Source organism: Xiphias gladius, chromosome 2 (assembly GCF_016859285.1).
Source record: "Xiphias gladius isolate SHS-SW01 ecotype Sanya breed wild chromosome 2, ASM1685928v1, whole genome shotgun sequence".
Lineage (NCBI taxonomy): Eukaryota > Metazoa > Chordata > Actinopteri > Istiophoriformes > Xiphiidae > Xiphias > Xiphias gladius.
This window is the reverse complement of record NC_053401.1, coordinates 8,932,314-8,946,639: the sequence shown is the minus strand read 5'-3', so window position 1 is coordinate 8,946,639 and position 14,326 is coordinate 8,932,314. Positions and strand designations below refer to the sequence as shown.

General features: G+C 37.7%; 1 protein-coding gene across 1 annotated transcript in view; it reads left to right on the top strand.

Annotated features, from left to right (window-relative positions):
• col7a1l (collagen type VII alpha 1-like) overlaps positions 1-14,326 on the top strand; it is a 59,766-nt gene that overhangs the window by 28,890 nt on the left and 16,550 nt on the right. The window contains 34 exon segments of the mRNA XM_040152850.1: positions 675-746; positions 891-950; positions 1,067-1,102; positions 1,872-1,952; positions 2,255-2,290; positions 2,443-2,487; positions 3,103-3,174; positions 3,407-3,442; positions 3,755-3,781; positions 3,984-4,022; positions 4,124-4,186; positions 4,732-4,770; positions 4,926-4,979; positions 5,092-5,124; positions 5,885-5,950; positions 6,185-6,229; positions 6,366-6,401; positions 6,485-6,511; positions 6,593-6,664; positions 6,904-6,966; positions 7,225-7,242; positions 7,338-7,373; positions 7,466-7,504; positions 7,598-7,633; positions 7,731-7,865; positions 8,110-8,187; positions 9,189-9,348; positions 9,936-10,074; positions 11,946-12,033; positions 12,431-12,487; positions 12,597-12,641; positions 12,805-12,906; positions 13,103-13,156; positions 13,289-13,339. Of these exon segments, the coding sequence (XP_040008784.1) occupies positions 675-746; positions 891-950; positions 1,067-1,102; positions 1,872-1,952; positions 2,255-2,290; positions 2,443-2,487; positions 3,103-3,174; positions 3,407-3,442; positions 3,755-3,781; positions 3,984-4,022; positions 4,124-4,186; positions 4,732-4,770; positions 4,926-4,979; positions 5,092-5,124; positions 5,885-5,950; positions 6,185-6,229; positions 6,366-6,401; positions 6,485-6,511; positions 6,593-6,664; positions 6,904-6,966; positions 7,225-7,242; positions 7,338-7,373; positions 7,466-7,504; positions 7,598-7,633; positions 7,731-7,865; positions 8,110-8,187; positions 9,189-9,348; positions 9,936-10,074; positions 11,946-12,033; positions 12,431-12,487; positions 12,597-12,641; positions 12,805-12,906; positions 13,103-13,156; positions 13,289-13,339 (2,040 nt within the window).

Sequence of the window (14,326 nt, the reverse complement as noted above, 5' to 3'; positions counted from 1 at the left end):
ATACCTTTCAGTATATCTATAGTGACGCAAATTCCTGTGGGCTATGAGCTTGGGGTTTTTTTTTTTCGTTTGTTTTTTTATTTTTTATTTTGAAGCCTTCTACTGAGGTTTAACTCAGCCAATGAGATTACATGAAATATTTGTATAATTAAAACTTAGTCTTCCTCTGTTGGCTGCTGAGCTGCTCAACTACAGATTTGGGGTTTTCCCACAAATTCCCCGAAGTTTTCCCAGAAAGATTTCAACTAGTGACACAATCAGGCTGCTGTGTCACCTTGTTAAATTTTGTCACGACCTCCTATGTATTTCTAAGTTGTTTGCCTGTATTTATCTTAATTGGCTAAAAGAAGTCACTCAGCCAGGGGGAAATGATTCTCTCATTGTTTTTTTCTGTTGAAACATTCTTAATTACTTGTTTGGGGTGTTCTTGCACACTCCCACTCAGGCCCCTGGGTCTGCCAATCAAACACAATTAAGATTTTCTCTCATTAGCCTTTGCAGTGGGACTGAATGCTTCATTGGATGGGACCTCTTTAACCTCAGTCCACAGGGTACCATTTAAAGTAAAGAGAGTTTTGTTGTGAAACTGTTGTGATAATTTGACCTGGTCACCAGAATCATTGATTGATTTTCTGTGCTTTTGTGCATGTATGTGCATATCTTCTGTCTGTCAGGGAGACATTGGTCCAGTCGGCCCCACGGGCCCCCAGGGAATAAAAGGTGAACGAGGAGACAAGGGAGAAAAGGTTAATACGTGAGAAATCCTGTACAACATGCTTGTAGATAGTCATTTCAGATTCACTAATGTAAGAATAGGGCAAATAGCATTTAAATGTAGAAAATTATATAGTAAGACAGTGTATGGCTGTTGTTTGTTTTGATGTGTGTAGGGTAGTCCTGGTTTTGGGATTCCAGGACAACAGGGACCAAAGGGAGAGAATGGCGAGAGGGTGAGTCACCTGAAACGTGAAATCAAACATTTAACACTTTAATGAGTTGGTTGTTATAATATTGAAGCAGGGAACAGCTGTTGATTACTATTATTTTTATGTTTTATCATTCACAGGGAAATGTTGGTTTGTCTGGAAAACCAGGACCAAAGGTAATGAAAACTAATTATTTTACTTGAAACAATCCATATTCATCAATATTTTTATATTAACAATGTCTTAAATGACTATGTGCAATGTGAAAGTGGTCACTACTTGTGAGGAACCCACAGAAAATTATCATCTGACTTTGCAGTTCCCCTCAACTCTACAGAGTATTTTCGCATCCTTTCTGCTCATTATTTTGGTTGTGGACCTTTTCTGTTTTAGTCCATGCTCACTGCTCTCGTCAACCTCTTTCCAGTCACACCAGGCAGCTGTTTTCAGCAATAAAAAGCAATAAAAATTCCACTATACAATACCTGCCCAGCTGAAAAACAGCAGACAGACTAAGTCGCCAACTAGCTGGCGCACATAGTGGAACAGCTATCAGCCAAAAAGCCAGATATTTCCCTCAGGAGTTGGTGGAGACCAAATCAGAGCTAAAACAAGAGTGAATATCACGCTTATATATTATTTATATGTATTTATATAATTATTTAATTATTTATATATATCTATCATGTGGCCACAAATGCCACTCCAAAGAAATGCTAATATTGATTCTTGTCCACTGAATATGTAAATGGACAAGTGATGGCCAACACATTCGCACAGCTTGTGCTGCTGCTACCAAGTGCCTAAAAAAATATTATTAAAATATTTTATTATGTAAAGGATGTATTGGTGTATTTTAGTGACAGTCCGCTACAAATTTCCATTGCAATTATTAAAATTTTTTACTGAGGTTGTTAATGTTACAATGCCAATTTGTTTGTCCAGGGGCATGATGGCTCTAAAGGTGACAAAGGAAATATTGGGTTACCTGGTAATCCAGGAGAACCAGGATTAAGAGGTAAAGATGTAAGTAAATCCTGAGTGGTTGCTACAGAAATGATACAATTTTCCTGCTTGATACAGCACAATTCATATTTGCTATATAATTCTTGTAAAGGTTTATTTAGAATCCATAACATCAGAAGAAAGATCATTGAATGAATTAAAATATACTGATAAAAGTCCAGGAAAATGCCAAGTTAAGCAGATTCCATTACATGAAAGTTATTGTAAATATTAAATGAACACATTCTAGTCCTTTTTTTTTAGATATATACTGTATATGTTTGCACAGTATTGGTGACAATTACTGTTGGCTTTGTCTGTAGGGTTCACCTGGTACTAAAGGAGACCAAGGATTTAAGGTAGAGTCAGCTTGTTTACTTGATGCTTTTGTTTATTTAGTTGGTCAGTGTTCAAACATGTAAACATGTTGCTCATGGGATAAGCTGGATAAAGTCATGTCCAGCATTAAATACTAACTATATAAGTGACAAAGTTGTGGTGTTTTTCGCAGGGTGAACAAGGACCACCGGGAGAGCCTGGTGACAGAGGAATCAGGGTATTTGTTATTTGTTTTCCAAGACTAAAAGGCATACAATAAGATAAATTACCTTTCTAGTCATCGTCCATGTCATAGCAAACAGCAGTTCCTCATCGAGAGAATTTAGAGGACACCTAGGCACATAAGAGAATAGTAATTGAGTAATATTGTAGAAACAAAATGGAAAAATGCATATTGCATGGGCCAGATGGTCAGTTTGATCAAAGATTTTGGCTTTGATCACTGCAGTATGCACAGATGTGTTCACTACCACTCAATATACCATCAGTCATATGAGTTCTATTTTCATGTGATTCACTGTGGTTTTCTGGTTTATTTTTGTTCATATTGCATTTGGATTCCCTCTCATTCTCATCTCCCGTCTCAATCTGTTTGAGAACTATTACACTGAATAATGCTGTTAGTCTCATTCTCATTTTATAGTTCAACCAAAATTTACAGGCTCCACCGTGTGCCAGGACTCTTGCTGAGCAACAATCATGTTGCAGCACTTAAACACACATTTGCTCACCGAAGTGTTCAATTCTGCATGTTTATTTTTGTGTCTACGTTAAAACACTAATGCTAAGCTACACATATGCTGTTTTTAATTCCATTCTTATGGATGATAAGGGTCCGCTGGGGTTACCAGGACGACCAGGGGAACCAGGAGAGAGAGGAGATACAGGGAAACCTGGGCTGCCAGTAAGTTCTTTGAATTTGCACATTAAAATAAGCCTACATCCTGAAAGAGATAGACTTAAACAATCTATTTCATCTTGCTCTCTCTGCAGGTTTTTGAACAAAAAACGTACTGCTAAATGTGTGTAGGGAAACAGTATGTTTTGTAGAATGAATGTAACCCTAAATCACAGCAATAATTCAGGTTAAATTGCACTACTTAAAGAAAAGTTGTGATTTTTTTCTTTTTTTGAAGGGTACTGATGGAAAGAAAGGCGACAAAGGAGAGCCGGTACGTTTGTATTCACCATCTCTCTCATTGATGAGCATGTTTATTAATTCTCCTGGTTGACCGCCTCCTGATCATACTTCTCTGTCAGTCACCATGTCACATCTTCACAACCTGCTATCCTCCTGTGACTTCATGATTTTTGTTTCAATGTATTCACTAATTAATTTTGGCTTTTAGTGTGTGCCACCCTCTAGTGCCCCCACTACTTTTCCTTTGTGTTGCAAATATGGATTGTGTTTAGCAGTGTGACATTCTAGATTTTAACTGTGTTATCTTCTGCTCTTCTTTGATCGTGCCGTCGTTCTCACAAAGGGAAAACCTGGACCTCCGGGACCACAAGTAAACAGATCTTTAATATCATTTTTGATAGCTTGTCATCAGTTCAGCCATGTTTGAAAGAGGTTTTCTTTGTAAAAAAGCTCATAAACAAAAGAAAAAAAACACTCTCCCTTAAGACCTTAGAAAACTAATGTCTGTTTCAGCTGACATTGTGTGTCAATTAACAGGTTAACTTTTGATTTTGGATTTTTTTCCCCCTCAGATTGTTGCAGACAACAATGTACTGACCAGAGTGATTAAGGTAACTTGAAGAATAACATGCAATATGCTTTATTCTATTGTCTTCTTTTTTTAATAGAGAATTGAAATTCATCTCCCCTCCTCTCCTCTCCTCTCCTTCAGGGTGAACCAGGAGAACCTGGTCAGCCTGGTTTGACAGGAGAAACAGGTCTGCCTGGACCAAGAGTGAGTAGTATATATATTGAGTGAGTAGTATATATAGTAGTATATATATATATATATATATATATATATATATATATATGTGTGTGTGTGTGTGTGTGTGTGTGTGTGCGCATGTATATGTGTGTGTATATGTGTGTATATATATGTGTATTTATGTATGTGTGTTTGTGTGTGTGTATATATATATATATATATATATATATGTAAAATAAGTAATTAGTAATTTGAATATCTTTGGGATTTGGACTATTGGTCAGATAAAATAAGAAATTTGGAGACATTTCACAGAATAAACAATTCGATTAAACAAATGATTAATCATTTATTAAAGAAAATCATCTGCATTTCATTAATCAGTAATGAAACTAATGGTTACTTGGCGATAGTTAGCCCTAGTTGGATCTACAGGTGTATTCAGTTAGTATTTTTGTATTTGGTTTGTTTCTAATCTCACTACTCTCAACTGATCTGACTGGAGTTCCAACTGCATGAATCTCTTGAATTTTGACTTATCCCATTATCTCAATATTTGTCTCTCTCCACAGGGTCTGGAAGGTAAACCAGGATTACCAGGACTATCTCTGGTATGTGTATATCTTTTAAAATATGTTTATTTTCGTGCTGTTTATATCACTGGGAGTTACAATTGTTGAAAAATGTATACGTTACATTTACTTTAAATTCAAGATGCCTCTGTCCAAAGTGACGAATATGTGTTGAAACCCCGTGTGCTTTGCAGGGTGGTTCTGGAAGAGATGGACTTGATGGTTTACCAGGGAAACCAGGAGTGAAGGTTATAAAATTTCTGCATGCAATTTTGTGTGCATAGTTAAAATCTTCCCATGTGAATGACAGTGTGCTTTAATTTAAGAGCTTACTCTCAACTTGTGTCATAATAACTACAGGGTGAACTGGGACAAAAGGGTGAACCTGGTCCGGTGAGTGCATCAGTGTTATTTTGTAACAATATACTGTATCCATTTATACTGTTCATACCTAATGAACAACCCCTGGGGGGAAAGTGTTCAGATATGATAAACAAAGCTGCTGAATCAAAAGACTGAAGTTGACAGATCATATCAGCTTCTTGTTTAACAGTCATGTGAATTAAAATATGTTATCTCACCTACACAATTGCATTTATGAAAGGAAAAGCAACCATGCCGTCACATTCTTTGAATACCTATTTATGCATTTTAACTCAGACCTTTAATTTCTCTTTCTTTTTAATGTGCCCATGCACTTTAGATGTTTGATGTTTTTGTTGTGATGCTTTTATGTTTTCTTAGTTTTATACTCACATCCTGAAGAAACATTTTTCTAATTTTTTACATAAAGTCACATATAATGTCTTTGGACAAACACAAATGTCTCAAAGTAATGCAGTTCTATTAGGAGTTTCTTAGAGTCAAGTTAGTCGCCTGCCACCCTCCTTGTAAGATAAAGGTATTTTGCAAAAACCTGATCAAGTGTTACATATTGTAGATTGTCAGTCCATGTTTACACCAAACTCATTTGTTGTTGTCAGATAAATCATGGACAGTGGGACTTTTTGAATTATGTCATTCCTTTGTTTCAAATAATCTCTGGATTCTTTTTTTTGCCTGAATTTAATTATTGGCTTGTACTAGATACTATTTATTATGGTGAAGAGTTTAAAAATGCCAAATGTGTTTTTCTATGTGTGCATGTGAGCAGAAGGGAGAAAAAGGAGACCAAGGCCGGGTTGGAATTGCGGGAATGCCTGGCTTACCGGGAACGCCAGTGAGTATCATTCCTAATCACGGTGCCTGTGGCTCAGACATGACCTATTCATCCTTTATATGTTTCTAATGGTGACAGTCTGGAGTACTGGAGTCAACGTTCAAGCCAATTTAACAAAATATAACCAAAAAAAATGTTGTTTCAGGCATGTAATTAGCATGAGCCTTTTTTTTTCTACCATAATGATCAGTCTGAAAAAAACATCTTCAGAAATTTTTTTTTTTTTTTTTTTAGGGGAGAGCTGGCATCGATGGGAAGAGGGGCCTGTCAGGAAAAGATGTGAGGAACATTTTCATCTAACAATTACAGCACTATTCTGTCTGAAACCAGCTGCATCGCTGTTCTGATTTTCATTGACATTTTAGCTATTTTTAGGTAAATGTATTGAAATTGAATATGTATTGTCTTTTTGCAGGGAGAAAGGGGGCCAAAAGGAGATGATGGCAAAAAGGCAATTCAAGTTGTTGCAACCAAACTAAAACATTTTATTAAGCTATTTGTGAACACACATGTTAACTTTTCTCTCAATTCCAGGGGGACAAGGGAGAAGCAGGTGAAAATGTAAGTGGTTTTGAGATTTTAAAAAAAAATCTTCATGAGAAAATTGAGGTTGCAACTCTGACTGTTTTTGTTCTTTCACAGGGTAAAGATGGTAGTAAGGGGGAACCAGGACCCCCAGGTTTGCCTGGTAGGCAAGTGCTTGTCACTCCAGAGGTAAAAATAATCACCTGCATTTCCTGTTACTTAATAAACAGGGAAGCAGGTTTCTTATTTCAATTTTCCATTAGAAGGATAACAGTAGATTAAGCGATGTATTCAGGGTTGCACCTATACTTATTATTACTTTGGCTCATTCCTGTTTTGTGGTGATTCAGAAAAGACATCAAAAACATGTCCATCTAGACCTGCCCGGCAGTTTAACTTTACTGATTTTGACACGGATCCGTTCACAGGGCGCCACCATTGACGACATCCGACAAGCATTTCCAATCCCCATGGGTCCTCCAGGAGCTACTGTGAGTTTGATTCTTACACACAACATGTTTCTACATATTCAAAGCTCATGGATAATGGCACATCATTTCAGCTTTTGCATGGCATAATACCTATTTTGCCTGCATGGCATCGGAGTCATCATTCAGTGATGACTACAGTGCTTTTGCTGTGGGCTGCAATGTGTTGTGCCATTATCTGCGAACAGATACGGCAAGCTTGATGTAATGCATTGTAAATGCGTGTTCCAATGTCTTGCTCCTCTGTTTCTTTTCGTTTAGGGTTCACCAGGAATGAAGGTGAGATGGTAATGGGGTTTATACTAAAGCAGAGTGGGGAAAAAAAAAAAAGGAATATTGGTTTTGTGGCTCATTTGCCTTTTTTTTTCTTGCAGGGTGATAAAGGAGAAAGAGGCCTGAAAGGAGCGAAGGTAGTGCTGATCTGTGCTATCCCTCAAAAGCCTATGTATATTGAAATGTAAATTACAGTAGTTTCACTGCATTTACTTTCATGTTTTCGAAGGGTGATGCCGGAGCTCCTGGAAAATCTATTGACATGAAGGTGAATATAGGATGTTGTAATTCCTCCACTGGGATACATGTTCTCATTTTGCAATATTAAGTCTCTGAGCAACATATTTTCCTGCTTCTTTAGGCCATTGAAATAATGTTTGAAGCCTACGGCATAAGGGTGAGCTCTGAGCGTGACATTGATTACACCACGAGGTTGACAGAATTTGTAATAGCATCCCAGTTTGATCTTCTAATAAAACCTTTTTTTTTGTCAGCTGCCTTTGCTGAAGGGTTTGATTGAAAGGCTGCTGCAGGATGGAATAGAGGATCTGCTTCATGTGCTCGGCACCGCCAAGAAAACAAAAGAAAACACAGAAACCCACACCTCCAATGTCATCACTGAGTACACGGTACGTAAACTCTTGGAAAAACATGTAGTTTATTAATAACACGCGGTAGGTTCATGCACTGTATCAACATTAGCTTTAAAGGTAACCTTAAAAAATTCATTTCAATATACAGTATACAAATTAGAAACCAGAATTTAGCTGCTTTTTGACATCTTCAGAAGGTTTGGATGCAGTTGGCTGACTATCTCCACGCTTTAGAAACACAGGGTTATCAGAGTTAAAGGTGCTTGTGTCGTCCCAGCAGGGTTCAGTGAGATTTGACCTCACCAGCCAGCCACTGTCGGAGCTGGACACCACTGAAGACCCAGAACCATTGTCAGCTGTAAGTAACCTTAGAATGTCCATGTTGAGTCTTAAAATCTTCTTTTCCCGAAACCGCGGGGGGAAAAAAATCTGCCCGTGGAATGAGATTACTAAACCTATTTTAGGATAAATCAACCTGTTTCAAGGACTTTCTCGAATCAGCTGTAATTTTTGTGGGCATTTTGTAGCTCAGCTATCTGACAAATCCTGTCCTGATTCAAGATACGGACAGTGACAGAAATTCCCATGAAACCAAGAAGTCTGCACCAGGAGATAGTGGAATTTTCTCAACCCTCTCCTCAGGTTTTTGTATGCTTTGAGCCCTGAAGGCTCAGTACAGGTGTAAATTATTTGTAAAGACTAATATATTTTCCAGGAGGGAAGGAACTTTTGGTCCATTCATCCATCCATGAGACTACTGCACCTTCATTGGGGTCATCATACATGACAAAGAACATTTAAATAAGATGAATATGACAGAAAAACAACTAATGGTTGAAAGACATGGTATCATATACCAAACCCATCTATGTGTGAATACCCCATTGACTGATATGTTGGCGAATGTATGTGGTTGGTTTTCTCTCTTATATGTATGTTGAACTATTTTTAAGATTTTTTTTTCTTATTTGAATATTCTTTGTAATGTGTATTACCCTGATGACCCTGATGAAGGGCACATCTTGAAAGGTTCACAATGAAGTTGCTCTTCGTACTACAAGTGTTGCTGGAGTATAGTTTTGGCCTCTTCGGAGTATTTCCTCTCTCTCCATGTAGCATAGAGGTAGGTGAAGCTATGCCAGGAATCTCAGTACTCCATGATATCATCTGCTGTCATCTGCTTCCTATATGATGTGTTTTTTGTGCGTGTGGGTTTCAGTCTTTCACCTTACACACTGATTTGAACCCATTGTACATCGAACATTGGCACGAATATGCTCTTAGCTGAACCGGATGCTATTGGTCCAAAACGGTGCTGTTTTTCCCCCACGTCCACTAATTCTGTCCTTCGACCTGAAGGAGCTTTTAAATAAAACTGCAGAGAGCCATACTTTATGGACCATCACCAGACTGAACGGAGGGCGGGACCTAGTCAGGAATGAGACGAAGTGGAAAGGATCCACGGGGAAGAAGATATTAGATGGGGACAGTGATAAAGTGTCTTCGCTCAAAATTAACTGTTGTCAGTTCTACTTTCAATTACACTACAGCCCAGGACGATATTTTACAATACAGTATGGCAACTTTAAATTTATCACAACAGTTTACCAAATAATTCAAAACATGCTTAGCATGTTAAGCATTTTTTCAGCATTATTCTGATTTAAATTGAGTTGCATTCTGGATGTTCATAACTGGTAGCTTTTTAATGTGAACACAGTGGGATAGCTCAGTGTCTTACTGATAACATATTTCCTCACATTCTTGGTTGAAATGTAGCTTCGTAACTTGGTTTCAAACCTTTTTCTCTTTATCTCTTTTATTTATCCTCTGACTCTACCTCTGAAACATTAAGACAGAAAAATGGTAAATTACATATCGTTAAAACGAACAAAAAAACAAAACAAAAAATCTTTAACTGTTGCCAATGGGCTGAACAGGAGCGAATCGAGAATCTCTATCCTTGCTGAAGGGCAAAGAGTGCAGCCACAAACTGGCTGCCTCTAAGTGTAGGGAAGTTGCGTTTTGGGGGCTAAACGGAGGAATTGAAAACTTGACAAATGTTGAAGTATCGGAAAGAGTTTGTTTTTAAAGTGCAAATGCGAGTAAACTTATTAAACTCTGGATTTCAGACGGTTTCAGGGTTACCCGAAACTGTGGTGGAGGCAGTTCTCCTCACTCAGGAGGACTCTCCGAAGAAGAATTCAGGACAAAAGAAGAAGAACAGGGAACGTGGGAAGGTAAAGCTACCATGGCCATCTTATCAGTAACTTGGTTTACCCCCGACTGATCGAAGACGAGCATGAGTATTCTTTTGTGTGTTAGTTATGACGTAAACGTAAAATCCTCCTGGGGTCACTTTAACAAGCATAATTATGGTTCTTGATTGCCAATGATAACTGACATTCATCTTATTAAAGGACCACACTAGTATTTCATGTTCTGGCTCACCCTTCCTACCTTCCAAGTTTTTACCGATGTCCGTTGCAGTATGAAAATCAACTTACAGAGACTCAAAAGTTGTTTGACGTAGGTAAGAGAGAACGTTCTGTGGCCTTACTCTGTTAGCCTTTCAGTTTTTTGTTTCTTGTTGTTGTTTTATTTTGTAAACAACACCAGGGTTTTGTTGCTTGGAAATGCAGATGAGTGCAGGGGCTGAATAGTCAGTTATCTTTATATAGCCCAACATCTTTTTACAATCTGTACAGCAGACTCTGTCCTTAGACCCTCAAATCAGAAAAGGACAAAACTCCCCAAAAAAACCTCCGTATACGTATTTAAGAGCACTCATGTGTATCGTTGTCAGTCTTTCAAATCCAGAGGTTAAACAAGAAACAAACAATGTAGAGAGGAAGATGTGAATTTTAATGTTTCTTGCTATGAAAAAAAAAACAGCAGACTCTCACCTCTTTGATTTTGGAGTATTCATGAATGCACTAGGGGGAGTTATGGGAACTAAACTCTAGGCAACAAAATGTTTTACGGTGATGGATTATCTACCTCAAAAAAGTCTCTATAAGCTGATTTTTATGCGTAATTTCTTCTTTATCGATATCATTTGTTCTTTGCATATAGAAATAACAAGAAATATCATAAAACATCAAAAAAAAAAAAAAATCCTGCCATGAGCCCAAATCAGTTGCTGCCTGGATCACAGTCTAGGCAACGAAAGGAATTTTAATTTACAGTGTATAGCACATTATAGCACAGTGTGCTTTATATTGAAGCGCTTACAGCAACAAGTGGCGTGAGAATATATCAGAAATTAAGTGAGAGAATCTAATCAATTTATGAAATTAACAAAATGGTCAATAGTAATATAAAGTATATACAATTTGTAATAACTGGGCTGAAACATGCTAAACTGCCAGTGTGGTCCTGTAAATACAAATAAGTCTAAATTGTTTAAAACTTTTTTTTTTTTACTTTAACACTAAGGGCTCCTAAACATCTTTATTTGAAGGTGCTGCATTAATTTTTTTGATATTCTTTAACAACTTATTCCCCTCTTAAATATCTCCTTAAACTTACAGTATCAACTCATAGTTTCGTACTTGATCATCAACAACTTCAGAAGCATGGGAAACCTTTATGTTTTTTTCTCTCTGACTGTAAACTTCTTAACCAGGGCAAAGGAAATAAAGGACGCCATAAGAGGCAGAGACAACGCCTGGTAAATGTCCTTGAAGGGATCAAACGAAACCTGGGAAAACTTCACTTCACTTTTGCCCCAACTAAACGGAAACACACCAACTAACACAGCCATCTCCCCCTGCAAAGCTTAAACACTGGCGATCACTAACACGACATTAACATTAATAACATTATTTGTTTAAGATTTTTTATAAAAAGTAACCATAATAAATTAAAAAAATATAAAACAGAATTAACCAGTTACTGTATGCATGGTGTGGCAAAAAAACTAAAAGCATGCATTTGTCTTATCGTCCATGTGCTTCTCATTATATTGATGTCAGTGCTGATAAATTCGATGAGGGGTTTGCTTTGTAATCGCTTGGCATTGTTGTCCTCCAGTCATTCACACATATTACCAATGGTGATCTGTACCAGTATCGTCCTGTAGTTATTGTCATTTCCTCTCTATCTAAAGACAAGTGAAGATTACCCGAAAGAAGATGAAGAAGAAGAAGAAGGAGAAGAAGAGGAGTTTCATAACGGTGAAGAATACAGTTATGAATACGAGGTAGGCAAGAGCTGCAGTGAATGACTAATTCATGCACTTGGGAAAACTTCAGTTTGAATTGGTGATTGACGGTGTTAAAGATTTGGTGCGTTGTCGTTGTGGGTTCCTTCCTGTTAACGGCCCCCTGTCAAATTGCCTGTATTCTTTCTTTTTTTCTTATTTCTTTTTTCTTTTTGTCAGCAGCATCTCCGGGGACTGAAATATATCTGTGCCCACAGAGAGAGTTGATTAATGACACACCCACTACCTGAATTAATTATTAAGAATGAATTAGTTTGTCATTAGAGCCCACTGCATCTGCTCCGCACATCATCCACTGTGAGTTGTGAGCGTTTAGAAGTTGTGATGAAATTATTATTATTATATATTTTATTTTTTTTTCAATTTTTCAAAACAGGAAGATCTTTCCCCAGATGACCCCTCAGTCTTGCAGGAGAGCAGAGACAACAGACAGGTACATTTGCATCCGACAGCATGTCCTCATCTGTTTCAGCTGGATTGGGTATAAATGTCATGATTCATTTTTAATGTAAGATATGTCCGATGTTTTTTATCATATGCAGCTTGAAGTCCAAACACGTGAAATCCCCCATCCAGTGGATAAAAAGGTGAGTATCAATAGTTCTGTAGCGCAGATAACAACAAAAACTCATTCACTGTTGCAAGACTGTACTCTGATAGAGAGGGGGCAGACACAGCTGAGCTCAATTATGCACTGCTCTGATGTTCCTGACGAATAATAAGATATTTATGCTGTTTTCGTCTGTGCAGGGGGAACAATTACCCACACGCGGTCCTGTGCAGTTAGAAACATCGGCATACACCTCCAGTCATCCTCTGACATCTGTCTCAGACAGAGAAACGGATGAGCAGGTGAAAGTACACTTGATCTATTCCATACAGTAGTTTTCATGCTAAAATGAACCTGAAACACAAAAATCTAAGAATTATTGGTTAGTAGACAGTTACTTTAGTGATCAGCAGTTTATATCAATTTGAACAGAAATCTTGTTCCTGTCATTTATTTTATTTTATTTATTTATTTTTTTTAAATTGTTCTCCCCCTAAGGGTGTCTTGACAACCACAGAGCCACTCTCTCAACCCATGGAGGGGATCGAAAAGGTAATGGAGGCAGCCGGCCTTGTCGGTGCTTCTTGGAAATGTCACACATAGATTTTTCTCAATATGGAGCTTAACTGTTGAACCGGTATGTTCACCCTCACATGCTTTTCCGCCCTTTGTTGTTACAACCAGGGTGAAGTGTCCCTCCCTTCGGCTCCCATCACAGAGGAAGAACCGGACAAGGTAGAGTTTAGATTTTATATCGTACAGGCTTGAATCTGGCATGACTTGGAATGCAAAGCGCTTTTAGTTACACTTTAACACAAGAGGCATGAAAGTGATGGACAAGTGCTTGAATAAAATGAAGGATGGACTTAACTTCCCCCCTGTCATAATAGAGTATCCCATAAATAAACCATGCTTTAACTGATATAGAATAAGCACTTGGCATCCTATTTCAAGTCCTTATCTTCTTTCTACTTCCTGTGAAAATTTCACCAGTGCAAAAAGGTGCACATGTTTGTATGAGGCTAATGCGAATACAATGGGAATGGACTTTTTTTTTTTTTTAATATAAAACATGGACATTGCAGAAGCATGAGACAGGACAGTATTTTTGAATTTTGAGCAGCATGCTTTGAGCATGATTTCTCTAAAGCTTGTTTGAATAGGAATGAGAAGAAATACTAAATTCTGAGTGAATTCTTGACGAAAAAAGACTTAGGAGAGTTACTTTTAATACTTTCTCTCTCTCGTTTTTTTTTTAAACAGGACATCTCTTAATTCCCAAGAGACTGGGACTATACAGTGTTAAGCATTCATAAGAAAGCACACACTACATGGAGAGTGTGAATAAACTGTGAACTGTATTGCTGGTGAGGAGCCTTGAACCTGACCAACGTTTCATGAGCAGGGGGGACGTTTTCACTCAGCGACGATGTCACTCATCTAAAGCCGTGGCCATAACAAAATTCCTTTCTTGTATCTGGGCTTTTTCTAGTGGAGCTTCATAGACAACCAGGCAGCACTGTTAAAATCTGAAAATTGTGTCCTGGTTGCGATTGTTGTGATTCTCCAATTTGTTCAGTTTAAACACCAGTTTAGCCTTTACCTTTACCTTACCTTGTCTACAGCTCCTAATTTATTTATTGAGACAAATATTTCTCTGTAACAAATACAACAATAAGCTTTCGCAAACATGTGCCAACAGTTTCAATACGTATTTCCTTG